At 36.3% G+C, this 25,461-nt stretch overlaps 2 protein-coding genes across 3 annotated transcripts in view; both read left to right on the top strand.

Annotated features, from left to right (window-relative positions):
- Positions 1-2,811: 2,811 nt before the first annotated feature.
- LOC127626664 (tumor necrosis factor receptor superfamily member 17) lies at positions 2,812-5,307 on the top strand. Its single transcript, XM_052102645.1, has 3 exons — positions 2,812-2,968; positions 3,145-3,288; positions 4,580-5,307. Exons 1-3 carry the CDS (start codon positions 2,812-2,814, stop codon positions 4,816-4,818), a joined length of 540 nt encoding a protein of 179 aa, XP_051958605.1. The 3' UTR covers positions 4,819-5,307.
- A 197-nt stretch (positions 5,308-5,504) lies between these two features.
- Positions 5,505-25,461, top strand: part of snx29 (sorting nexin 29) — a 144,882-nt gene continuing 124,925 nt past the window's right edge. For both annotated transcript variants that reach the window (XM_052103465.1, XM_052103464.1), the window contains exons 1-11: positions 5,505-5,879; positions 8,758-8,822; positions 11,305-11,357; positions 12,186-12,310; positions 15,401-15,581; positions 15,698-15,768; positions 16,820-17,074; positions 17,518-17,875; positions 18,306-18,424; positions 18,640-18,736; positions 19,303-19,385. In XM_052103465.1, the coding sequence (XP_051959425.1) occupies positions 5,873-5,879; positions 8,758-8,822; positions 11,305-11,357; positions 12,186-12,310; positions 15,401-15,581; positions 15,698-15,768; positions 16,820-17,074; positions 17,518-17,875; positions 18,306-18,424; positions 18,640-18,736; positions 19,303-19,385 (1,414 nt within the window). In that variant the 5' untranslated portion in view covers positions 5,505-5,872. The remainder of the gene's footprint in view (positions 5,880-8,757; positions 8,823-11,304; positions 11,358-12,185; positions 12,311-15,400; positions 15,582-15,697; positions 15,769-16,819; positions 17,075-17,517; positions 17,876-18,305; positions 18,425-18,639; positions 18,737-19,302; positions 19,386-25,461) is intronic.

Raw genomic sequence — 25,461 nt, 5'->3', positions numbered from 1 at the left:
TTTCAATCATAAAAGACTGAATCGTAAAGAATGGAGGATTGCTTTAAGATCTAGAATAGGATGAATGGATTGAAAACCAATGGATTTTTAACTGGTTTTCATGTGAATTTTGTAAACGTTGTTGACATAAAATCAGTGCTAAGTTCACATTTATTGCACAATTTTCAAAGGTATAGTTCACCCAAAAATGATTTACTCACCTACATGCCATCTCAAATGTGTATGACTTCTGCTGAACACAAATAAGGATTTTTGGAAGAATACCTCATTTCTGTAGGTCCATACAATGCAAGTAAATGGTGACCAGGTCTTTATAACTCAAAAAAGCAGATAAAGTAAGCATAAACATAATCCCCAGTGGTGCTTAGCCCTGTTCCTGGTGGTCCTCCAACACTACACATTTTGTAGATCAACCTTTTCTGACACCCAATTCAGGTCATGGAGTCTCTACTAAAGAACTGATGAGTTGAATCAGGTGTGTTTGATTAGGGAGATAACTAAAATGTGTAGTGTTGAAGGGGCTCCAGAAGCAGATCCATACGACTCCAGTGATTTAATCCAGTGGTTCTCAAACCGGTCCTGGAGGACCCACTGCACATTTTGCATGTTTCTCTTTTTTGACATACCCAATTCAGGTCTTGTAGTCTCCACTAAAGCGCTAATGAGTTGAATCAGGTGTGTTTGAGGAGACATGTAAAATGTGTAGTGTTGAGGAGCCTCCTGGACAGGTTTAGGAAACAATGTCTTCTGAAGTGACCCAATTGGGTTTGGGTGAGAACAGACCGAAATGCAACTCCTTTTTCACTGCACATCTTCACAGCAGTCTCCTTGGCAATCATGATTTCAAGCTCGATTGCACTTCCTATAACACCATCTAGCAATCTGCACAAGCATCAGATTTAAGGAAGTGTAATTGATCTTGAAATCATGATTGTGCCATGACTGCAATTACAAGATGTACAGTGAATAAGGAGTTACATTTTGGTCTATTCTCACCCAAAACCTACTGGAAAGCTTCTGAAGACATTGATTAAATCACTGGAGTAGTATTGTTTGTTTTTTTGGAGCTTCAAAGGCCTGATCACCACTCGCGTGCATTTTATTGAAAGTCACACACGTTTGGGATGGCATGAGGTTGAGTAAATTATTAGAGAATTTTCGTTTTTGGGTGTTATATCCCTTTAAAAAAAAACACCACCCTATTCCACCCTGTTTGACTAACCTAAAAATAGATGTTGAGGACAGCCTCAGTCACCAATCACTTTCATTGAATGGAAAATAGATGAATGTAAATGGTGACCTAGATTAATATACTGCCTAACATTTCCTTTTTGTTCCACGGAAGAAGGATTGTGATACAAATTTGGAGAACATTAAGCTTGTCGCTCTGGAGAAAAAACATCCAGGAGTTCGTCGCAGTAAATTTTCATTTTGGTTTTCTGTTTTTCGTGGCATCTTTGGACTCCTAGTCCTCCTCACCAGGGTGTTTTGGAACATTTGTTTCCATGATTTTTTTTTTATTTATGCTGGAGCTGTGTTATCTGGTGGGTATTTTGGTACACTGGTAACATTGAAGTGGCTCCAGAAGAGCTGGAAGGTGACATTGCTCAGTATAAATGCACCAAGGGAATTTCTGGTGTTATGCGTAAAGTCCAATGGACTGAGAAATTCAGTCAGGAGAAATGGAAGAATCAATACTCCGGCTGATGACTCTCAGGGAAACTGCACTGCCAGAGCAAACCAACCTGTTGCTATTGCTATGAGTTTTTATCAAAATGCACAACCACCTGCACCAACCACATGAACAGAAAACCTCTGGTCAAATAACATACAGGTAACATAAAACATTTTTTAAAACTGGTTAAAAAAATTGACTGACAAGAGTGTAACAATGCTGTTGAAATAAGTATTTTCCTTTGTAATTTGAGAATTGTCTTTTTTATGTTCATGCATTGTGTGGCCTTTGTTAATCATTTATAGAATCTTAACATGGACTCCAATTGGCCTGGACAGAGAATAAACTTGGACTTGTCAGCAAACTTCAGCTGGACGTTGAGTGTCGGGCTCTGATTTGCCCTGTTGTAATAGGCACCACTATTATTTGCACTGCCCTTTTTTTGACAGCTGCGTACAAACTGCCTCGAAAGAACGTGCCTGTATAAACAGAAGTGTATTTCAACTACATTTATGTATAATCATATCCATGTTTCAAAATAACATTTTCATAATGCAATCATTTTATAAGAATATTCTTATTTTATAATTATTTCATAAGAGAAATATTAAAATTGATCTTTTAATCAAATTAACTTAAATGTTTTTACTTAATTTGCTGGTTGTGTATTTGTGATGTTTTTGCTTATTTGTTGACACACTACAACTTATGTGTTTACTCTTCTGTGTTATACATCAGGGAAACATTATATGTTATACATCAGGGAAACATTATTTGTTTATGTAAATGAACAGATTGTCACTATTAAAACAATTTTAGAATTAAAAATGAGATTTCTTCGTTTACTTTTGTTTTATTTGAAAGTAAAATGAATGGTCACTATTCATGCATAAATAATCATTTGAGAAAATCCTCAGTACACATGCATGAACCAAGCTGTGAAAAGAAAATGGAAATGTGGTTCATCTGGGTAGTCCAATTTTTTTTTGTCATTAGCACATGTGACTAAAATGTATACTTATTCTAGTTTTGATAAGAAAAGTGTTGATAGCTCAGGGACATCCCCTTCTTAAGATATATTTACATACTGGGCTTATAAAATGTTGCCATATATGTAAGTTCAGTGAACCTCCAACATGCTTCTCTACATATGGCTGCTGCTTCACATTGTTATCCATATTGAGGGAAAATGTGCAAAAAATTATTATTATGATGGACTTCTTGAGGAGTGCCAACCTTGTTCCATTAGGTGCAACTCCCCACCAAATATTTGCTCAACATACTGTACCTCAAGTAAGTACTGCTTTTTATTATCTGATTAATTATGTTGTTCCCTTGACTATAAAAGTTGAAAAAGAACATTGCATTTACACATTTTACAGATAGCTAAACGTAAGTAAACATGAAGTCCACAATGTATGTTTTATGATTACACTGTCTTATCCAGTCCTTTATTTTGTCATTTTCAGTACCAGTAAATGAAGCTGAAAAGAACCAAAACATACATTTCATTTTGATAGTGTTTTTTGTGATCCTGGGAGCTTTCACAGCACTAACCATTATGCTACAAGTTATACGCAGAAAAACCTGTAAGCCCATCATCATGAACAAAGGTATATTACTAAAGGAATTAATTTTTAACATTTAAGAATTAGTGGTAACGCTTTACAGTAAGCCTCCATTTGTTAACATTAGTTAATGCATTAACTATCATGAATATATGATGAAATATAAAAACGTTTACAGCATTAATTCATACAATTGTTCATTGTTAGTTCATAGTGCATGTTAACATGTTAAAATATGTATTAGGCCTACTATATTTTGAAATTAACGTTAACCAAGATAAATAAATGCTGTAAAATGATTGATTATTGTTAGTTCATGTTAAATAATGTTGTTAACTAATGTTTACATATGGAACCTTGTTACAAATGAATCAGACTATTCATCACTGTAAATCAAACAGGAAATGCATTTGCACTTAGTTTAAATGATTTAATGTATTTATGACATTGTAATTTTTTTTTAAACATTTGACAAAGATGCATATGTAAATGATTTGTAAATGATTTATACAATGGGGTACAAATGTTTCTGAGTCTTCTAGTAAAATGCTTATTTACACTAATTTAGTACTAAGAATCATTGCAAGTGATTTTATCGCGAAACAATATAAGTAAAAGTTTGAGAATATTAGAAACTCTGAAATTCACACAAATGTTTTCATCTTTTACTCAAATTGTTATTCTGATCAAATTAATTGTAATGAAAATATTTTAAATGAAAATAAATAAAATATTTAAATAAAATAAAAGAGTTTCAAAATAGAAACCTTTTCTTTAGAGGACTCAGACATTAGCACCCTACTGTATAACTATTAACCTAAAAAAAATAATGACAAGTTAAGCTCAATCAATGGTATTGAGTACCACAATAATTATTTTCGACACAGAAAAAGTCACTTACAATGGAAGTGAATGGGGTCAATTTTTTGAGGGTTTAAATACAGAAATGTGAAGCTTATAATTTTATAAAAACACTTATATTATTTGAGTTGTAAAGTTGTTTAAATAGTAATTTATTACAGTGGTTTTAGGGTTTGTTGACATTACATCATCATGGCAAGGAAGTTGTAAAATTGGCTCTGACTTTACACAGAAAATGTTAGAAAGTGATTTAATCACACTATGGATTGGTCCCATTCACTTCCATTGTAAGTGGCTCACTGGAAACGAGTTTTTGTTTTTCTTAGAGGGACGAGTCAAAATAAATTTTTGTAGCAATCAATATAATACCACAAATGCTGTTGATTGAGCTTAACTTGTATTGAACCTGAAATATTAATTTACAGTTAATCATGTGGCAACCAAATCCTCATGAAGTCAATGAAATATCACACAGTAATAGGTCAAGATACATCTGATTGTGAGAGAGGCTTGGATGTCACAAAGCAGTCTGAAGATGCAGATGAAGCCATGAATGACCCAAAATCACCTGAGACACAAGATGGATTCAATCAACATCACTACAACTCCAGCCTGCCTCTCCCTTCCACTGAGGAAGGCACCACATTGCTGGTTACCACAAAGACAGTGCAAGCTTACCACTGCACACCTGTCATGGGAAGAAATCACATATAAGCCCCAGGGGACTATGGAAAAGTGGCACTGTGTTTTAAGCAGTGTGTAACAGTAGTACTCTACACAGACTGCACATTTCTGTTGAATCATAATGTTGAGCATCATTTCTGAGAAATCATTCAAGAATTTGAAATGGTTTGCTGGATTCAGTATTATAATGGACATATTTTTGTTGTCTTATTGAACTTGAACACAAGAAGAGAGTGTTTGAATATGAACTGTGAACATCTGCATGATATTTAGATGTATGTGATATTATATCAGTGATATCTGAAGTGTTAGAAACCATTGTCAACAAACTTCACTTTTATGTCGACGCAAATTCAAGGAAATGCGTGATACAAATGTTGACACAAGTTTATAATGTATCTTTGTTAAATTAAAATATGTTACATGTATTGCATAACTATAAGTTTAAACCCTTGTATAAAAATATATGCAATAAATGTTTTATTTAGACTGGTCTTTCTACTTTAACATGATTGAGCCATCCACTGACGTAGCCTACATTTGGTCTCCAACGTTCACTCACAATTTGAGAATACTTGTATATTAATATAATAAATCGATGTGAAAATACTTTTTATTTGTTTTATTTTGTTATTTAAAATAATAATACCTTTGTTTTTTATTGTCCCCATGTGACACGGTTACTGTCACGTGACACCAGTGAATATCATGTGACTGAGCGCTTTGCAGTGGCGTTAGCGATCTGTCGTTAGCACATCAATACACTGTAGTAGAAGTCGTCAGAAACAGTTCACTCATGCTGGACAGTAAGCCCTCACGATCGCCAAGTGATGATTACTTTATTATAAAGCGACTTCACATTTGTAATGCATTGATTTTCTTTATAAAAGTGCTAGGCCTTGGTTGTACTGTAACGTCTAACTGGTCTGTCTTAGTAAATTAAAACTATGGAGAGCAACTCAAAATGTAAAAAATCTTTTTAAACATCTCCTGGAACTTACTTGAAACTTTTTTGGGGACAGACACAACTGGAATTCATGCCGAATGCTAATTTGCCCTATCCATTTTTGTCTGGATTTTCAGAATGAACGGTGAGTTTCAGATCTGACATGATGCTTTCGTGCTGGTATAATATTTATTTGATTTATCCCGCACGGTTAACTCTGTTGTTCATTGTATGGAAGCCAGAAGTTTCAAAATAGTCAGTGAGTGTCACTGCAATGTGAATATTGAGATCCTTAAAATATTTCACACGTTAAACAACTAGATGATAGTGTGCATTTAAAATGAGAAGAGAAAGAAATAATTTCAGAACTCTTTATCTTATACAGACTATATTTTCCCAAATGTTATTTTCTCTCTCTCATATATATATATATATATATATATATATATATATATATATATATATATATATATATATACACACACACTCACCTAAAGGATTATTAGGAACACCATACTAATACTGTGTTTGACCCCCTTTCGCCTTCAGAACTGCCTTAATTCTATGTGGCATTGATTCAACAAGGTGCTGAAAGCATTCTTTAGAAATGTTGGCCCATAGTGATAGGATAGCATCTTGCAGTTGATGGAGATTTGTGGGATGCACATCCAGGGCACAAAGCTCCTGTTCCACCACATCCCAAAGATGCTCTATTGGGTTGAGATCTGGTGACTGTGGGGGCCATTTTAGTACAGTGAACTCATTGTCATGTTCAAGAAACCAATTTGAAATGATTCGAGCTTTGTGACATGTTGCATTATCCTGCTGGAAGTAGCCATCAGAGGATGGGTACATGGTGGCCATAAAGGGATGGACATGGTCAGAAACAATGCTCAGGTAGGCCGTGGCATTTAAACGATGCCCAATTGTCACTAAGGGGCCTAATGTGTGCCAAGAAAACATCCCCCACACCATTACACCACCACCACCACCACCACCAGCACCAGCCTGCACAGTGGTAACAAGGCATGATGGATCCATGTTCTCATTCTGTTTACGCCAAATTCTGACTCTACCATCTGAATGTCTCAACAGAAATCGAGACTCATTAGACCAGGCAACATTTTTCCAGTCTGCAACTGTCCAATTTTGGTGAGCTCTTGCAAATTGTAGCCTCTTTGTCTTATTTGTAGTGGAGATGAGTGGTACCCGGTGGGGTCTTCTGCTGTTGTAGCCCATCCGCCTCAAGGTTGTGCGTGTTGTGGCTTCACAAATGCTTTGCTACATACCTCGGTTGTAACGAGTGGTTATTTCAGGCAAAGTTGCTCTTCTATCAGCTTGAATCAGTCGGCCCATTCTCCTCTGACCTCTAGCATCAACAAGGCATTTTCGCCCACAGGACTGCCGCATACTGGATATTTTCTCTTTTCACACCATTCTTCCGTAAACCCTAGAAATGGTTGTGCGTGAAAATCCCAGTAACTGAGCAGATTGTGAAATACTCAGACTGGCCCGTCTGGCACCAACAACCATGCCACGCTCAAAATTGCTTAAATCACCTTTCTTTCCCATTCTGACATTCAGTTTGGAGTTCAGGAGATTGTCTTGACCAGGACCACACCCCTAAATGCATTGAAGCAACTGCCATGTGATTGGTTGATTAGATAATTGCATTAATGAGAAATTGAACAGGTGTTCCTAATAATCCTTTAGGTGAGTGTATATTACACACACACACACACACACACGACACACACAGACACAGACACAGACACAGACACAGGCGGTCAAAAGTTTGGAATAATGTACATTGCTGTTTCGGAAGGAAATTGATACTTGAATTCACCAAAGTGGCATTCAACTGTTCACAAATTATAGTCAGGACATTACTGATGTAAAAAACAGCACCATCACTATTTGAAAAATTATTTTTTATCAAATCTAGACAGGCCCCATTTCCAGCAGCCATCACTGCAACACCTTGTCCTTGAGTAATCATGCTAAATTGCTAATTTGGTACTAGAAAATCACTTGCCATTATATCAAACACAGTTTAAAGCTATTTGGTTCGTTAAATTAAGCTTAACATTGTGTTTGTGTTTGTTTTTGAGTTGCCACAGTATGCAATAGACTGGCATATCTTAAGGACAATATTAGGTCAAAAAGGGCAAAAAAGAAACAGCTTTCTCTAGAAACTCATTAGTCAATCATTGTTTTGAGGAATGAAGCTATGCAATGTTTGAAATTGCCCAAAAACTGAAGATTTCATACAATGGTGTACACTACACTCTTCAAAGACAAAGGACAGAAAGAGATGTGGAAGGCCAGATGTACAACTAAACAAAAGGATAAGTACGTCAGAGTCTCTTGTTTGAGAAATAGATGCCTCACATGATCTTAACCCCATTGAGGTTTTGTGGGATCAGTTAGACTGTAAGGTGTGTGAGAAGTGCCCAACAAGACAGTCACATCTATGGCAAGTGCTGCAGGAAGTGTGGGGTGAAATGTCACCTGAGTATCTGGACAAACTGACAGCTAGAATCCCAAGAATCTGCAAAGCTGTCATTGCTGCACATGGAGGATTTTTTTACGAGAAATCTTTGAAGTAGTTTAAGAAGTTCTGAAAATGTTTTCAAATTGTAATAGTAATTTTTCACATTATTAATGTCCTGACTATTCATCGTGATCAGTTGATTGCTACTTTGGTGAATAAACGTAACAATTCCTTTCCATATGATCAAAATCTGTACATTATTCCAAACTTTTGTCCACCTGTGTGTATGTATATGTGTGTGAGTGTGTGTGTGTGTATATATATATATATATATATATATATATACTGTAGTCTGGCATACATCACTTATAGTAATCTACCTTCATGTGCTATTCCTGTGCAGTCAATCTTTTACTACAATATCAATCATTGGCATTGATTTCATGCAATTCAATTTATTTATGTTTTTATTTTAAGTGTGTACAGGTAAATTCTCCAGTAATATATATCAGGACATTGTACCTTACAGGCATGCAACAAAATGACTTCAAAAGACAAAATCTGTTAGAGAGACTTCTTGATGCGGTTAAACAGGTAAGGAGACTTTGTGTTGTTCGATTGATATAACATAATTAATTTGTTTCCTTTGTTAACACAAGGCATTCTTAGAGGATGCTGGCTTCGAGCAACAAGGAAGGAAGTAGTGAACGAGTGATGGGGATTTTTTTAGTGGCCGATGCTGAAACTGATATCTAGAGATCAGGGTGGCCGATAGCGATATAATGCCTAAATAAATTCAATATGATCTACCGACAGCAATGGTAATGTACACAATTACAGAAATGAAATGAACATACTTTTCACCATATTTGCCAAAAAAAAAATTAAATAGTGCATACTTCTATTTTATCAATTGACAAGTTTGGTAGATTTTGAAATTGGCACAAGCTGATGGTAATAATTCTCTTAATCGGCCAAGTGGACCATATTCAATATATCCAAATATCCTCCAATTAATCAACCAATATACAGCCGTGGCCAAAAGTATTGGCAGTGCCATCAATTTTGTGCTTCACAAAGTTTTCTGCTTCATTTGTTGTGGTGTTGATTCACATTGTTTCTAGATTATTGTGCAGAGTGATCAGATGCATTTTAAATAAGAAGGCTTCAGTATGTCCCAGTGTCCAGCAAGCACCAGGACCATCTCCTCCTGAGGAGTCAGCTACGGAATCGTGTCACCACCAGTGCAGAGCTTGCTCAATATTGGCAGCAGGTTGGTGTGAGTGCATCTTCACGCACAGTGAGGCGAAGACTTTTGGACAATGGCCTGGTGTCAAGAAGGGCAGCAAAGAATCCACTTCTCTCCAAGAAAAACATCAAGGACAGACTGAAATTCTGCAGGAAGTACAAGGATTGGACCGTAGAAGACTGGTGCAAAGATATTTTCTCTGATGAAGCCCCCTTCCGACTGTTTGGGACATCTGGAAAATCGATAGTCCAGAGAAGAAAAGGTGGACGCTACCATGAGTTCTGTGTCGTGCCAACAGTGAAGCATCCTGAGACCATCCATGTGTGGGGTTGCTTTTCATCCAAGGGAGTGGGCTCTCTCACAATTCTGCCCAAAAACACTGTCATGAATAAAGAATGGTATCAAAACGTCCTGCAAGAGCAACTTCTCCCAACGATCAATGAGCAATTTGGCGATGGTCCGTGCATTTTCCAGCATGATGGAGCACCATGTCTCAAGGCAAGAGTGATAATGAAGTGGCTCGGAGATCATTACATTGAAATTTTGGATCTGTGGCCAGGCAACTCCCCAGATCTTAATCCCATAGAAATCCTCAAAAGGCGAGTGGACAAGCAGAAGCCCTCAAATTGTGATCAATTCCAAGCAGTAATAAGGAAAGAATGGATCGCCATCAGTCAGGATTTGGCCCAGAAGCTGATATTCAGCATCCCAGAGCGAATTGCAGAGGTTATGAAGAACAAGGGTCAACACTGTAAATATTGACTCTTTGCATATATTAAATGTTTTTGTCAATAAAATCCTTTAAAAAGTATTAAATGCTTATCATTGTTTTCCAGTATACCATAGAAACATGAAAAAATAATCTACAAATACTGAAGCGGCAAACGTGGCAAAACACAAAATTTATGTCACTGCCAATACTTTTGGCCACGGCTGTATATGGCTGCCACTAGAATGAAATATAACAGGGTTCCCATGGATCTTTAACATGTCTTAAATTAAGTTTTCCAAAATGTAAGGTCATAAAAAGTCTTAAATATCTTAAACGATACAACTAAATCTAATTTAAAGAGATCTTAAATTTTGGGGTGGAATCATGATATACCTAATGTGATTATAAACTTCAAAAGATATAATTAAACAAATGCATGCACTGCGTACATTTCCACGTTTCCAGCTGTTGCAGTGCAGTTCACAATCATTAGGACATATTGGAAATTTATGACCAACTGTAACTATAGATCAACTGTTGATGATATAGTGTTGATGAAATATGACAATGTTTACTTTTAATTGAGCTGGAAGCAGTGAAGTGCAAACATTTCAAAATAAGAGTCCTTGGTGTATTATTTAAGTGCCTTTTAAAGTTATAAAGTTACCGATTTTAATGTGATATCCGTAAAACAGGGTACGATATATGCAAGTTTAAAATACTCAAGGCAGGTTTTCTACGTATAAGCAATGTTAAGGCTGTGTTGAATGTGTGCCCCTGCCTGTTTAAGTAAGAGTCAGTGATACATGATTTATTTTGAGATTGTTTTGGTATGGGGATACGGTATTAATTTATTCAGATCTTAAAAAGTCTTACATTTCATTTTAAAAACTCATAATGATTTTTTTAATTTTTTAATTTAATAAATAATAAAATACGTGTCACTATGCTTTTCAGTGCAACATATTGCCCTTCTGAGCAATATGCCATTTTATTTTGAGTGTAAACAATTGTGTATCTTCCTTTCACCATCTGTTTTATTTAGTTTAATAATGATGGTAGGTAATGATTGGATGCTAAAAGTTAATCTCTTAAGTGAGTGTTTGTCCCTTTAGTGCCAAATTCGCTTTGGCGGCAGGAAGGAGATTGCCTCAGATTCTGATAGCAGGTGAGAAGAATATACATCATTTCTCATACCTAAATATTACCTTTTTGTTTAATAATTATGAAAATAGTTTGGTAGAGTTTGATCCATTATGAAGTTAAAGGTAATGCATTTTGTGAAAATTGTTGGGCCTTTTTAAAAATCATTAATAGGTCAATGAATTGACACCATTAGTTTATCTGGTTCTATTACGTTAAATTGATGTATGATTGATCTAGATTGAAAGATTATGAATTGTTTTTTCAGATTCTGAGTTTAAAGGACATTATATTTGGGGATTACAGTCAAAAATGCTTAAGTGACATTCAATGATTAACTATCCGGAGGCAGTAAAAATGAATAAATGAATGGCTGAATTTCTTGAAAAAATAAATGCTGGCATAAGTAGTTTTGAATAATATTTTATTATTAATATTTCTTATAAATTAATTTGTACGGTATCCACAAACAGTGATTTATTGTCGTAACATCTTAGCAACCTATGGTCAGAATGAGGGTGGAAAATTATCATGTTTTACAAGTATATGACTGTTTTTTGTTGAAAAGCTTTAGAAATATTATGAGAACCTTAAGAAACATTTTAAAATAATTAAAAAATGCATGTCATGACCCCATTAAGTCATTTTGTAGAAAATTGTTTTAAATATAAATGTTTTTCAAATTTTAAAGATTTCTCATTTTTATCATCTCTGACAACCTTATTTGTCAACAATCCTAATGCAGTAATAGCATATAGAGCTTAAGGCAAACACCCTTAATATTAATGCATTTTGCTGAGATTGTTGATCGATGACGATTTGTCTTTTTTACTTGTTTTCTGTGTTCCCATAGGATCATATGCCTGTGTGCCCAGTTTGAAACAGTTCTTCAACACGGCTTGAGGAAAAGTCGAGGGTTAGCCCTCACAGCAGCTGCTATAAAACAAGCTGCTGGACTTGGCAGTAAAACTGAAGCAGGTACTGTTCTGATTCTACCAAATAATGGACATCCAGACCTTATTTTCTGTCATTCAACTTTGGTCAGTTGCCAGCCATGTTAGCTAAATGATGTGTCATTCTCAGACAGAAGAAGCTGAAAAAGAGGGCGATTTCTAAACGTTTATCTCAGTGAACTCTTTGCCCTACTTAATGAGTTTGTCTTTGCTGTTCCCCCTGAGACACATTGCTTCAGAGATTTCCCTAGTAACAAAGAACGCATGTTGTGCTCTGGGTTGTCCATTGAGGAAACAGATGCCTGTGTGTGCTCATACAGGAAAACCAGGTGCTGATACTGTATATGAAACCAGATGGTTATGCAACTAGCCCTGTAAAATTGGCAAAAAAGAGAAACAAGGCTTTTCTGAGGTCAGTCCCTGCACCTGCTGTGGTTTTGAGTTGTTTAAAATTAACAGCAGGACTAAGAATGATACTATGAATCAGTGCAGAGTAAGTTTATGTAGAGTAAAAAGTTAGATGATATCCTCATTTAATTACCATCCAGAAGGTAGTGGGGCTTTTGAGTGATCTTCATTTACCTTTAGTTTGTCTTTGTATAAAATGTATTTGATGAACTCTACCCGAAACACCAGTCTTTGACTTTAGAGATTCACTTTAAATCCTGTTTTATTATGGAGATGTTTTCCCTTCCTTCTATTGTTTGAAGTTTCACAATGTTTTTGATGTCTTGTTTATGAATTTGTATAGATGTTATACTGGAAGGCTGTGCGATTAATACAATTTTATTTTCAATTACGATTTGGGCTTCCAATGATTATGAAAACAAGATAATCGCGATAAAACAATTATTGTGCAGCATTCCATTTCGCAATGAAACACCCCTGGCATTATATCTTTAAAGCATCCTTTATTAAAGTTCAAATAATAAGGAAGCAGTTTATGAAAATAAACTCAAACTGGCATTTCTTTGTGCGGTCAGTGCCTTGTCTATGAAGTGACCGGGGAAGTGATTGAATCTTCTCCTGGCTGATGCACTCTCTGTCGCGGGGATGCTTGTCACTTGTCCGCATTTGCAGCAGTTAGATAACGCGATGGCTCGTGATGTAGTGAATCATATTAAATGTGTAACGTTAACTGTATGTATCTTATCATGAAGAAAATCGGTGATACGCAGCTCTATTAAGTAGAGAAAGTTTGTTTTTTGTGAGTTAAATATGGATCGAAGTGAACATAAAGGTGAGAGAGTGTAGTCTTGGCCCATTATATACTGGAACAAAATATGTTTTTGATTAGTCTTTTTTGGCTTGGTTTAAAAAAATTATATCTAAAACTCATTTAAAACAACGTACATTTGTTTTAGGAGCTATACTGTAGAAGAAAAAATTATTATCGGAGAATGTTGAATACAATTTTTAATCAGTGCTCGACATTAACGCTTGCCCAGGACAAGTGGATTTTTGAAGGGGCAAGTGAAAGAGAATTTTACTTGCCTGTCCGGACAGGCAGACTGATTAAAACGTCAGTAACAAAAAATAACTGGGTTTATTTGTATTAGCCTAGGCCTGTGTCACTTATTAGAAAGTTAATATTCTTATTCTGCTGTTGACAATAATCCAGAGCATGTCATTTTATAATTTGCAAGCGATCTAGTAATGGCTGCGCCCTGTTTGATTGATAGGCGGCGTATGTGTGTGTGCTGAACATCGACGTGTGTTCCCGAAAACGTTCACGCTACTGCGCACCTGAACGGTCAAATACATTTCAAAATTCCACCAAAATGCCCGTCTTTGTGAGGTTTTCACGTAAATACGGAGAGTGATATCTAAAGTGAACGTAAACGGTGGAGAAAAAAAGCGGATTTGTAAATAAATATCAGACTTGTAAGTATAAATGTAAGTTAATAGTCCTGCTGCCGTCTAGTGTGTAATTATAATAATCAAACAACCATTACAAGAAAACAAGAAAAACACTCACTGCTCTTAACTGAATAACTTTAGTTGCATTAAAATGTATTAATGTATTAAAATCATACAGTAAAAACCAGTATAGTTTTAGTCTTGAATAATTACTTAAGATCTTGAAACCATTCTTCCATAATTAACATATTAGTTAGTGTTTTTATTTGTTGTGGTATTAAAGCTGGTAATGAGAATTGTCAAATTTCACTACTGACATTTTGGTATTTTGATAATGTATAGCCTTTATTTTACATGGTAGATCTTGCTGCAATAATATGATGAAAGAAGTAGTTCTCATTCCATAGAAGTGTGAGCATCCCTGCAGTAAATGGTGGCGATGAAGGCTTTCCTTTATTTGACTACAGTACATAACATAAAATAATTATCATATGACAGTAGCCTCATCCCCTACCCAGTGCAGTTTAAATTTCAAGTTTAAGGAAATCCACTGTTAAATAAATGCATGATGTTTCCAAAGTCAATAAGTAATCGTGTTATATAATCGTGATCTCAATATTGACCAAAATAATCGTGATTGTGATTTATGCCATAATCGAGCAGCCCTACTGTACTTTATATGAGGATAGCTGGCTTGCAATGCTGTGGATAGAGGTATAGAGTTTAGTCTTAAGCTATTTTTCCCATTCTTTTCTTTTTTGCAGTAATGTTTTATTGGCAAATTTTGTGCTTAAGAGCCTTTCCCAAAGACACAATGGTAATAGAGTTGTTTATCGAATCTGGACTCACAGCCTTCTGGTTACAAGCCCATGATCTTTAACCACCCATTTGCCATTAACCAAGACATACATGACTGCTCAATTCTTGAGCAACCACAGACAGATGGACAAGGTCTGCGAAAGGCCAGTATAAAGGATTGTTTCAATCCAATCCGAGAGGAGTAAATGCAAGAACCAGCAACAGACAAAATCCAAGTTGATACAATCTGAAACATCCTGATCAAGAATTTAAAGACAGGAGAAAAACGTTCTTTATGGACGATGTTGAGCTCAATAATTACTGTAGTCCAAAAAATTACCTCCTTGTGGAAGTTCTGTGAAGTTTATAACAAGAGGTGCATTATGGGAAACTGAGAACTTTTCCGTTTATTTAACATTCAAGAGTTGGTTCAAAACATAATTCGTGTGTGTTGCAGAGCTGACGTTCTGGTTTTATGTGAAGGAGCACCTCAACCGTCATGAGTTGCAGCGCTTCTACTCTCTGCGGAATATCACTTCTGAGCTGGGCCGTGGCAGAGCATGGCTTCGCTGTGCCCTGAACGAGCATTCTCTAGAGCGATATCTTCACATGCTGCTGGCTGACCGAGCCCGCCTTAGGTGCATATTTTCTCTGTTGAGTGTGCTATTATTTTCCATTTCATGTAAGTGAATGTATGGGCTCTCCCAATGCATGTGAAATTACTTAACGTTCATATTTTATATGCGTTCTATAGTGCCTTCTATGAAGACTGGGCTTTTGTCCTTGATGAGGAGAGAGCAAGTATGCTGCCCACAATGGCTGCAGGTGAGTGTGTGTGTGTGTGTGTGTGTGTGTGTGTGTGTGTGTGTGTGTGTGTGTGTGTGTGTGTGTGTGTGGCATCAGCCATTTTTTATTTTTTTTGTACATGATGTGAATTGAAGGCCACATGTTGTTATCCCCTCCATGTAGATCCATATCCAATACCATCCAGTATATGTGCAATGTTTATTGTGTGAACATTGCCATACAAAGAAACACTGGTAGCTGAACAGCAATATGTCTGTGGGTTTGGGGGACAATGAAACATTAACAATGTCTGTGGCATCATTTCTGTGCCAAAATATACTCTGTTGTGAGAGTGAGCATATGGAGTGGGTTGTCACTCTGGAGTTTTGTTGGGTACAATGATTAATTTGGAAAATACACTCATTGAGCACTTTATTAGGAACATTATGGTTCTAATAAAATGCCTGACGGGGTCTTCTGCTGTAGCCCATCCGCCTCAAGGTTTGACGTGTTGTGCAATCTGAGATGCTATTCTGCTCTCTACAAATATACAGAGTGGTTATCTGAGTTTCCGTAGCCTTTCTGTCAGCTCAAACCAGTCTAGCCATTCTCTGTTGACCTCTCTCATCAACAAGGCATTTCTGTCTACAGAACTGCTACACTCTGGATGTTTTTTGATTTTGTCACCATTCTGAGTAAACTCTGTGTGAAAATCACAGGAGATCAGCAGTTACAGAAATACTCAAACCAGCCCGTCTGGCACCAACAATCATGCCACAGTCAAAATCAATGAGATCACCTTTTAGATGGATAGAGATAGTTGATGTGATCTTTAAATAAAGCTCCTGAATCATATCTTCATGATTTTATTCATTGCACTGCTGCCACACTATTGGCTGATTAGCTAATCGCATCAATATGTAGGTGTACAGGTATTCCTAATAAATTTGTTGGTGAGTTTGTTCGTTCGGACAGTTCTTGAGAAACTCAATGCCATGTTTTTTTAGCATTTAAAATTACTTAAAAAATAGTAAAGAATGTATTGCTTTAGCTCAGGATGATTTTGTGCTTATTGTCTATTTGTTAACAGGGCTCAATTCCATCCTGTTTGCCATCACAATTGACAACACTGATCTAAACGGGCAGACCCGCAGGGGGTCGTCTGTGTCCGACCTGCTTAAGGAGTCCACACATGGCATGAGCAGTCTTTGGAAGGAGTCTGCTCAGGGTGTCAGCACGCTGCTGCGGGAAATCGGTACTGCTACTGCTGTGGTTCCTGGTTTCATCCCACGCACAGATGCTCTATCAGACCCACTGCCTGTCCTGCCCAGAAGCACTTCTGCAGGTATTTTGAAATCAGTTGATACATCCCAATATTTTTAAGCCATAATTTATGTTTTTATAAGTTTAACAAAGTACACTTGGTTGGGAATCAATGTTGGAACAAATAAAAGCCCTCATGTTTTACTTTCTATTGATGCTACTTTGACGAGTAGGAGGGCGTGGCCGGGCGAAGGCCTCCTCCTCGTCACACTCCTCCCCCCTGGCCAATTCAGGCCGGGGTGCCACTGGTCTGACTAATGCAGAAATTAATTAAACAAACATAAACAGACACAGACTGACATGCAACGTGGCCACGTGTCTCACTCACTCTCGAACTGGCATCTCCAGCTGCAGCGCCGGCTGTGCTCCATCACGGCCCGACCACGCCCTCCTCTTTGTCACAGCTACTAATTAATATTATTATATTAGATTCTATTATGATTAATTTAGCACTTTGTGTTTTAGATTCTGGTTTGAGGAAGGAGCGCAGACGTAAAAAGAAGATTACAAACATCATCTCCTTTGATGATGACTTGGACGTAGGTGCGGAAGATGAGGATGAGGCAGGTGAGGACATCGTTAGGACTCTCAGGAAGAGTGCAGTGGGCTATGTGAATTCTGAAGAGTCTCTAGATCCTCTCAACTCCACCTCTCCAACTCAGAATGGGCTGATCGAGACAGGGATTGTGAGCTGGGCCGAAACTCCCCCACAGAATGGAGTCCTGCATGAGAGCAAGCGCATTGATAATGAAGAGGAGGAAGAGGATGATAGTTATGGAAAGAGTAGGACTGAGCCCCAAGAGGATCATGGGAGTGGAGAGCCGTAAGTTAACTTTGATAAGCTTAACTATATTACATTAATCTTTTTGACCAGGATGAAGGGGCTATAATGGCTATTAAGATGTACAGACTCAGTTGTGTTTTACGTCAAAATTGTAAGCAATGCAATTTATTTTAGTGGCTATATTAAGTAGTGTAACTGCAAGTAAAGGTTCAGCACTGAGCCTATTTTTTTGCTGAACTCAGCAGATAATGTATTTAAAATCCACTGTAAACTTATTTATAATTACAATGTTTTGCAATATAAACATTTTATGAAGCAATATAAAATAATGGAGTGAACAACTCACTTGTTTTCTGTGTCAGTTTGGGTTCTCTTCTGTGTAGCTTAATTAACAGGCCTAACATGCTAACAAATAAGAACTCAAGCATTTTATTAGTGACAATAACTTATAACATTCTGCTTTTCATAGGATGGTTGTGAGGAGCTTGTCCAGTGTTTCCACTTGGAGCCCAAGGCAGATCATCACTGACAGTGACAACTCACATATTCTCATACCTCTGGCCCCTTCTGAGCCCTTCACCCAACAAGGTTAGACCTTCAACCGCTCATTCAAGAACTCTCTATTAAAATTTTCATGGCCCTGTCAACAGAGATTGGCAGCTTGTGTTGTCAGACGAGGCCAAATGTATTTTTTAAAGCACTTTTATGCATTTCAAGTGCTAGAACATATTTTTGTATATTATGTTCGATTTCTGTCATAGCAAAGAGAAATGTGCAATTTTTTTTTTTTTTTGCCATTTCAGCTTGTAGTTCAGTTGAGAATGTAGAGTTTCATGGACAGAAGGAGAGCTCTAGCATGCCAACTGACAGCGAAAATGCAAGAAGCCAGCTGCAGTTTAGGTAGGTACCTTTCGAAAGAGACCACATTTTTATAAGATTACTGTTATCAAATCAATAAAAAAATCAAATCACTTTATTGTCACTCAACCATATACACAAGTGCCAACAGTGGGCGAAAGTCTTGGGTGCAGTTCCGAGCAACATAGCAGTCATAACAGTGATAAGAGATATACCAATTTACAATAAACATTAGATTTACACAACACAATTTACATATTTAATATACATATAATTACACACAACGCAATATTAAAAAAATAATATACAATGTACAGTATACAGTACACACAATTTAGAATACACATACACACAATATAGAATACAAAGTATACAATAAAAATAGTATATATAAAATATACAGTAGGTTGTATTGTGCTGTATTGACATTCAGGCTGTCAGTTGGTAGTCAGTTGCCAGTGTGTTGTTAAGAGACAATATAATTTATGACAGTCCAGTGTAAGATTAATAAAGTTCAATGGTGATGTATATTGATCGTGAGAGATCAAGAGTTCAAAAGTCTTTGTGTGAAGGCTGATGCTTATTTTCTGTGATCTTTGATGAATCAGCATGGAGCCCAACTCACCACCACAGATTGCTCCTGTGTCCAGTGTTCTGCTGACCCCTGGCCTTCCTGAGTCCATGAACATTGGTGAGTTGACTTTACACATCTTCTAATCGGGTGCAACACAAGAAAGTGACAAGCGATAAAAAAGTTTCCTTCTAAATCTGAGGTTTTGCCCTAAAAAGTCACAAACATGACAAGGGAGGAGCGACACAACATTTTGCTAATAACAGTGTTGCACTGGGTTGCCCCACCCACTGTGAAACCTCATTGATCCAATCTCCTGTCCCACATAACTGTTAATAAAACATCAAATATGTTATTACTAGTGTTTGACCGTTGTATTGACAAGGCCAATAAATCAGCTGATATTTGCTATTTTTAAATGATCAACATCGGCCGATTAATTTTTCAGTATGGCTGATTAGTTTCTCAAGCTGACACAGTGAATCACCTGCTAGCACGTGAAGGAGCTGTCAGAGATATGTAAATGACCAATCACAGTTAGTTTGTTGTTGCGTGCCATTGTGTTACAATAGTAATAGACTGGTGTGCAGCACAGTCTCATTTAAACGGGCCCGCATATCAGAGCAACAACGGACGTCTATTAACTCTTAATGTTTACCATGCTCACACGTTTCCTTCCCCATCCATAAAACATCTATCATACTTCATATCATCTGCAAATATGCAGATATCATATTTAAACTGATTTAATTCACAAACCTCAAAAAAACTTTTGCAAATCCATAGTTTTCTTCCTGTGGAGTGGTTATATATGTTACTCTGAAGCGTGTATTATAATGCCTGAAATAAAAAGTGTCCCTCATGAATGTTGTGCAACAGTCAGTCCGTGACACACCAAGCAGGTGATCTGGGCCGAGTAAGTTGGAAACAGTCAGGAGATTGCTGTTCTCGCTGGATCCGCCGCATGAGATGATAGAGCAACTTCAAAGTAAAACCTCTTCACCTGCGCCATAATTAAATGTCATATTCACAGTGCATGGTATATACAATTAGTTTAATTCTGTCTTTTGTGAGAAAATGTGCTAATGTGCACTTACTGTTGCTGGTGTGCGCTGTGGTTATTTCCTTCTTCCTAATGTATTACAATTTCTATATGTGCAAACAATTACTAAAATTGTAAGACTAAACAGAAACCAGGAGAAGCTATTATCTACCATCTAAAACACACAAAATCTTATTTTCTAAGTTTTAATCTTAAAATCTAATTTTTTTTAAAATGATTTTTTACATGTTAAAGTTTTGCATGATATTTTAAGTAAATAAAGTTTTAGCCAATTTATTTATTCGTCATTTACTACTAAATTAAAATGTGATCTGTAAGCCACCCTGCTCTCTGGATAACCGCATCAGCCATTCAAAAAAAGTCCTATCGGTTGACCTCTAGTTATGCTTTTCTGTGAATGTGTTGCAATAAATTGTCAGATAGACTGAATTATTTTCCAGATTTTAGTGAGACATCTTTCTTCGGTCTTTTTAGCTCTTTTTAACTTTATGAAGGTTGCCAGTCTAAACAAACAAGTTTTATACCACATATAACTCCATCTTTGTGTACATGAGCATTCTCAAAAGCATGCATGCCTTTTGAGGATTTTTAACGTGGACAGATGGCATCAATGAGGTAATTTGCTTTGACTACAGCTCTGTCATCTAGTGAATTGAGCAGATGTGAGGCATCTTAAGACATCATTTAAATATTGGCAGTGTGACTTTCCCTTAAAAAAAGGAAATCAAGATAAACACATTAGCACTGTTCGCAATTGTTTAGATGTTGAAAATGAGAACTCTACACTTATTTCGTATCATTCTACAGCATTTCGTATAATTTAGAACTGCTCCTTGGATTCATCCTTTTTCCAGTTGAGGGCACTGTTGGTTCAATGTGAAACACTCAAGGCCCCTCTTTCTCTGCTATACACTTTCGTCTCTCTCGTGCTCTCTCTCTGCATTTTGTCTGGACAAAACAAAACTTTGAGATGGGGCTGGAGGTGACTGATCTAGTTATACTTTGGCTTTCAAAACTAAAAAGGAAAAAAGATGAAAAGAGTGAAAATGTTCCATGCTGAGTGCCAAAATCTGCTTGTGCCCACAGAAATGAAATGGGTCAAATTCAATTTCAGATAAAAAGTGTCTTACTTGGTGTGCTTTAATAACCTAATAATTGCTATTTAATTATGGATACAATGAACATTACCTTTGGGGCTTGAAAATGCTAATGGCCACAAAATGTGAAGTAGTTTAGTCTTTTATGCACCTCATGGTAGACAGCTTTTTGACTGTAGGTCATCATTTTTATGGGCATTTCATATGGGCATATATTCAGTTATTCAGGGCTTAAAGTGTTGAGATTTTTGTTAACCTAATAATTCAGGACACTTAACCCTTAAGCCTATGCTAAATGTGAACTAATGGCAGACATCTCGGGTATCAGTAGACCGATAATTAATTTGACCGGCATTTTTAAATGGATATTTAAAATGTTTTATGTAATCTGTTATCGTTTCTTCAGTATCGGGCTAGAGATAATTTCCTCCATTTGGTGGGTCTCTAAAGAATTGCATTCAGCCATGACCATGTTTACTTATGAAAACGGTTTATTCCAGGGTTTTAGCAGTAAGTGGCGGTCTCCCGCGTGATTGATTACAGCAGCGGCCAATCGCATACTTGGCTACAGCAGCATGGAAGGCTCTGAGTCTGAAGAAGTGGCACTCGTGAAACTTCTCATTTTAAAAATAAGCGTCTTTACAATGCTGAAAGGATGTTATTCATACTCATAATAATTGTTATTACGCTATTATTGTTGTCTTTTCTGATCAAATTCATGCTAAACTGTGTGAATATTGTAGAAAAATTATTGATCTGCATTGTTCTTATAATGCTTAAAGAACTATAAAGACTCTTGGTCATGAATAACTCAAAATGATGCTTAACAAGTTTAGCTTAAACAAATATCCCCAGAAAGCATGTTCGTGGAACAGTGATTGTCTAACATTTTTAGAATCATGGGTTTGCCTTCCTGATTTATACAAGCGTTGCAGGAAATGATGTTGCTGTGGAGACAGCAGCTTACTGACCGCATGTATATGGGAGTAAAGAGTACGCCACTTATACAGTGCATGTAAACGGGAACGCTGCTTTCTCGCAATAAGCTGCTTTCTTGCAATAAGTCGCTTTCTGGTGTTCATGTTAACATTGTCAATGTCATTAAACTTATGTGCATTTAACAGGAAAAACCAGTATTCACTATCGTTGCAATTTTTTATGCAAGAGCATTTCATTCTCAAGTCACATGACCCAAAACAAAGCTGAAAATAAATTTGCAATGAATTAGATCTCAAAACAACTTGGCATAAATTTAATGCCATTAACAATAATAGTAATGACACCAACAATAATAATGGTAACTATAAATGTTCATAATGAATATTATAAAATGGATAGTTCAGACACATAATTTTATTTGGACAAGCATTCGAAGCTGTTGTAAAATGACTATATACTCACACCTGTGACCATACCTTCAATGTTAATGTGCCAAGTTGCTATGTTGCTTGGCAACTGAAAACAGCCTATATTTACACTAATGCATTCTTTCACTTGGCAGAAGAGTTGTTTATATTGTTACTTATTAAAAAACTTGCATCATGACGAAGAACACCGCTTACCTGTGGTAAATCACTTTAACCCATGGCCTCTCGTTGCTTATTGCTTTAAAATGTTTTATTGTTGTCTGGTGGTTATTAATTATTGTGTCAAATAGTAGAATAAATCGATTATGTATTTCCGTTACCAGACATTTCAACATAATCATTTGCATCAGACTGTGGTATCTGTTGTAAAATAAAAAAAAAAAAAACAGGTGGCCCCTAATCTCAGACTTGTCTCTGAAGCTTACATTCTGGGAAGGAAATCAATGCTTCACCTCCTGTACATGCTTCTGCCTGCTTTCCTTCAGGATTACAAACATACTTGGACCACCTCATCCTGCTGTGTTGCTTCTCCTTCAGATGAAGGGCTCGGGGAGAGGAAGCAGGCTCTTCAGTTAGAGTTCTCCTCCAAACTGCTCTCCAGCATACACACACATCTCCAATGCCCTCATTTGGGATAACCATGCACAGCAAAATGACTCCATAAAACAAGTTCTGACCTTTTGTTATATCTGCAAACATTTTATGCCAAATTGATCTCTGGTAGTCTGATAAGCTTTGTACGTAGAGAGAGAAAGAGCAATTGAGCCGTATTGCTCTTCAAAGAAACAAACGTTGTAGCTGCTCAAGAAAATAACACAGACATGTAAGGGTTTCTTGTAGCTAAGGTACTTTAAGATTGCTAAATGTGGATCAGGGCAGCCAGGTTTATATAGATGGCTCTGTCCGAGCTTACGGTTCCTTTGAGATTCATTAATTGATAATGGACTGATAGGAATGTTCAGGCTTTGTCTTCAGGAGCTGTGATGTGAGGGTTATCTGGGTTATCCAGAGCCAGTTATTTAGCTTTAGGAGTGCAAACAAAACAAAGAAGCTGCCTCCCTTCTCTCTGTAAGCCATGAATGTCTGGATTTTTATAGTGTGCCAAGTGTTTTTCCCTAGTGTTTTGGGGTAGCTCTTTGAACCTGGTTCCGTTTCAAGTTTGAAAAGTAGTTTTTTTTGTATAAGTAATTTTTGTACGATTTTAAAGATTCTATCAGACCAGTAATGTATTTAAGTGTTAATAAATTGCATTGTGCAAGATAAAGGGATGGTTCACCCAACAATGTTAATTCTCTCATTATTTACTCACCCTCATGCCATCCCAGATGTGTATGATTTCTTTCTTCTACAGAACACAAATTAAGATTTTTAGAAGAATATTTCAGCTCTGTTGGTCCATACAATACAAATGAATGGGTGGCAAAATGTTGATGCTCCAAGAAGAATGTAAAGGCAGCATAAAAGTAATTCATATGACTCCAGTTGTTAAATCCACATCTTAAGGAGTGATATGATGTGTAGGTGAAATACAGATCAATATATCTTCTCCCTGCCCAGTAGGGGGCATATGCATGAAGAATGTGAATCACGAAATACACAAGAAGAAAAACATGAAAGTTAAAGTTAGATTGACTGAGCTGGGAGGATAATTTATTGTAAAAATTTACTAAAATATTGATCTGTTTCTCACACTGATGTTCTGTGATTTTATTATTATTATTATTATTTTTTTTTTTTGAGCTTCAAAATTTTGGCACCCGTTCACTTCAATTGTATGGACCAAAAGAGCTGAGAAATTATTTTTAAAATCTTAATTTGTGGTCTGCTGAAGAAAGAAAGTCATACACATCTGGAATATCATAATTGTGAGTAAATGGTGAAATCATTTTTATTTTTGGGTGAACTATTCCTTTAATATTTACATTTTACTATGTTGGGACATAATTATGCCTTCATAAATTTAAAATTTTGGTAATAACAGAGTTGACAGTTTAACAGTTCAATCTGAGATTACTGTACTAACATTGTGCCATTTCTTTCTGATATATAGAGGAAAAATGTACCCGAAAGAAGGATAGTGTCATTATGAGCTAAATTATGAATGACATTTTTTATAATTATATATATATATATATATATATATATATATATATATATATATATATATATATATATATATTTTTTTTTAATTATGAGTTTTAAATTTATAGAAAAGTTAACTTAAGAAAGGGTAAAAATTATGTGAAGTGGGTTGATGCATAGCCCAGGAACTTCCGAACTATTTATAACCGCATTATGCCAACTAAAATCTTTAAATGTGTGTGTGCGTGTGTATATATATAGAGAGAGAGAGAGAGCGAGTGAGTTAAGATAATGCTAGGTTTAGTTTACATATATTTTATTTTCATGAAAATGTGCATATTTAAATATGAACATACAATATAGAAGTTGGAAATACATGCAAAAGGCTTATGATAAAGAAAAAGAAAATAAAAACCTACAAAATGTCTATATTAATACAAAGTGAGTTTGGCATCAGCTATTTTATATTAAACAATTCTTTTTACTCGTATTTATGTATATGAGGGGCACAAATGGCACCTATTTTGAAGAGCACCCCTTTGAAGTACTCTGAAAATACTTTCCAGTTTCATTAACAGATGATTATT

The sequence above is a fragment of the Xyrauchen texanus genome, chromosome 33 (assembly GCF_025860055.1).
Source record: "Xyrauchen texanus isolate HMW12.3.18 chromosome 33, RBS_HiC_50CHRs, whole genome shotgun sequence".
Lineage (NCBI taxonomy): Eukaryota > Metazoa > Chordata > Actinopteri > Cypriniformes > Catostomidae > Xyrauchen > Xyrauchen texanus.
Note: the sequence above shows the minus strand (reverse complement) of the source record. Positions and strands in the feature narration are given on the sequence as shown.

Bases quoted from the DNA above. Each gene is read 5' to 3' on its own strand.
- LOC127626664 (XM_052102645.1), top strand. From the start codon at position 2,812: ATGCTTCTCTACATATGGCTGCTGCTTCACATTGTTATCCATATTGAG. The intron at 2,969-3,144 runs GTAAGTACTGCT...TGTCATTTTCAG, and splicing joins CTCAACATACTGTACCTCAA to TACCAGTAAATGAAGCTGAA. The intron at 3,289-4,579 runs GTATATTACTAA...AATATCACACAG, and splicing joins GCCCATCATCATGAACAAAG to TAATAGGTCAAGATACATCT.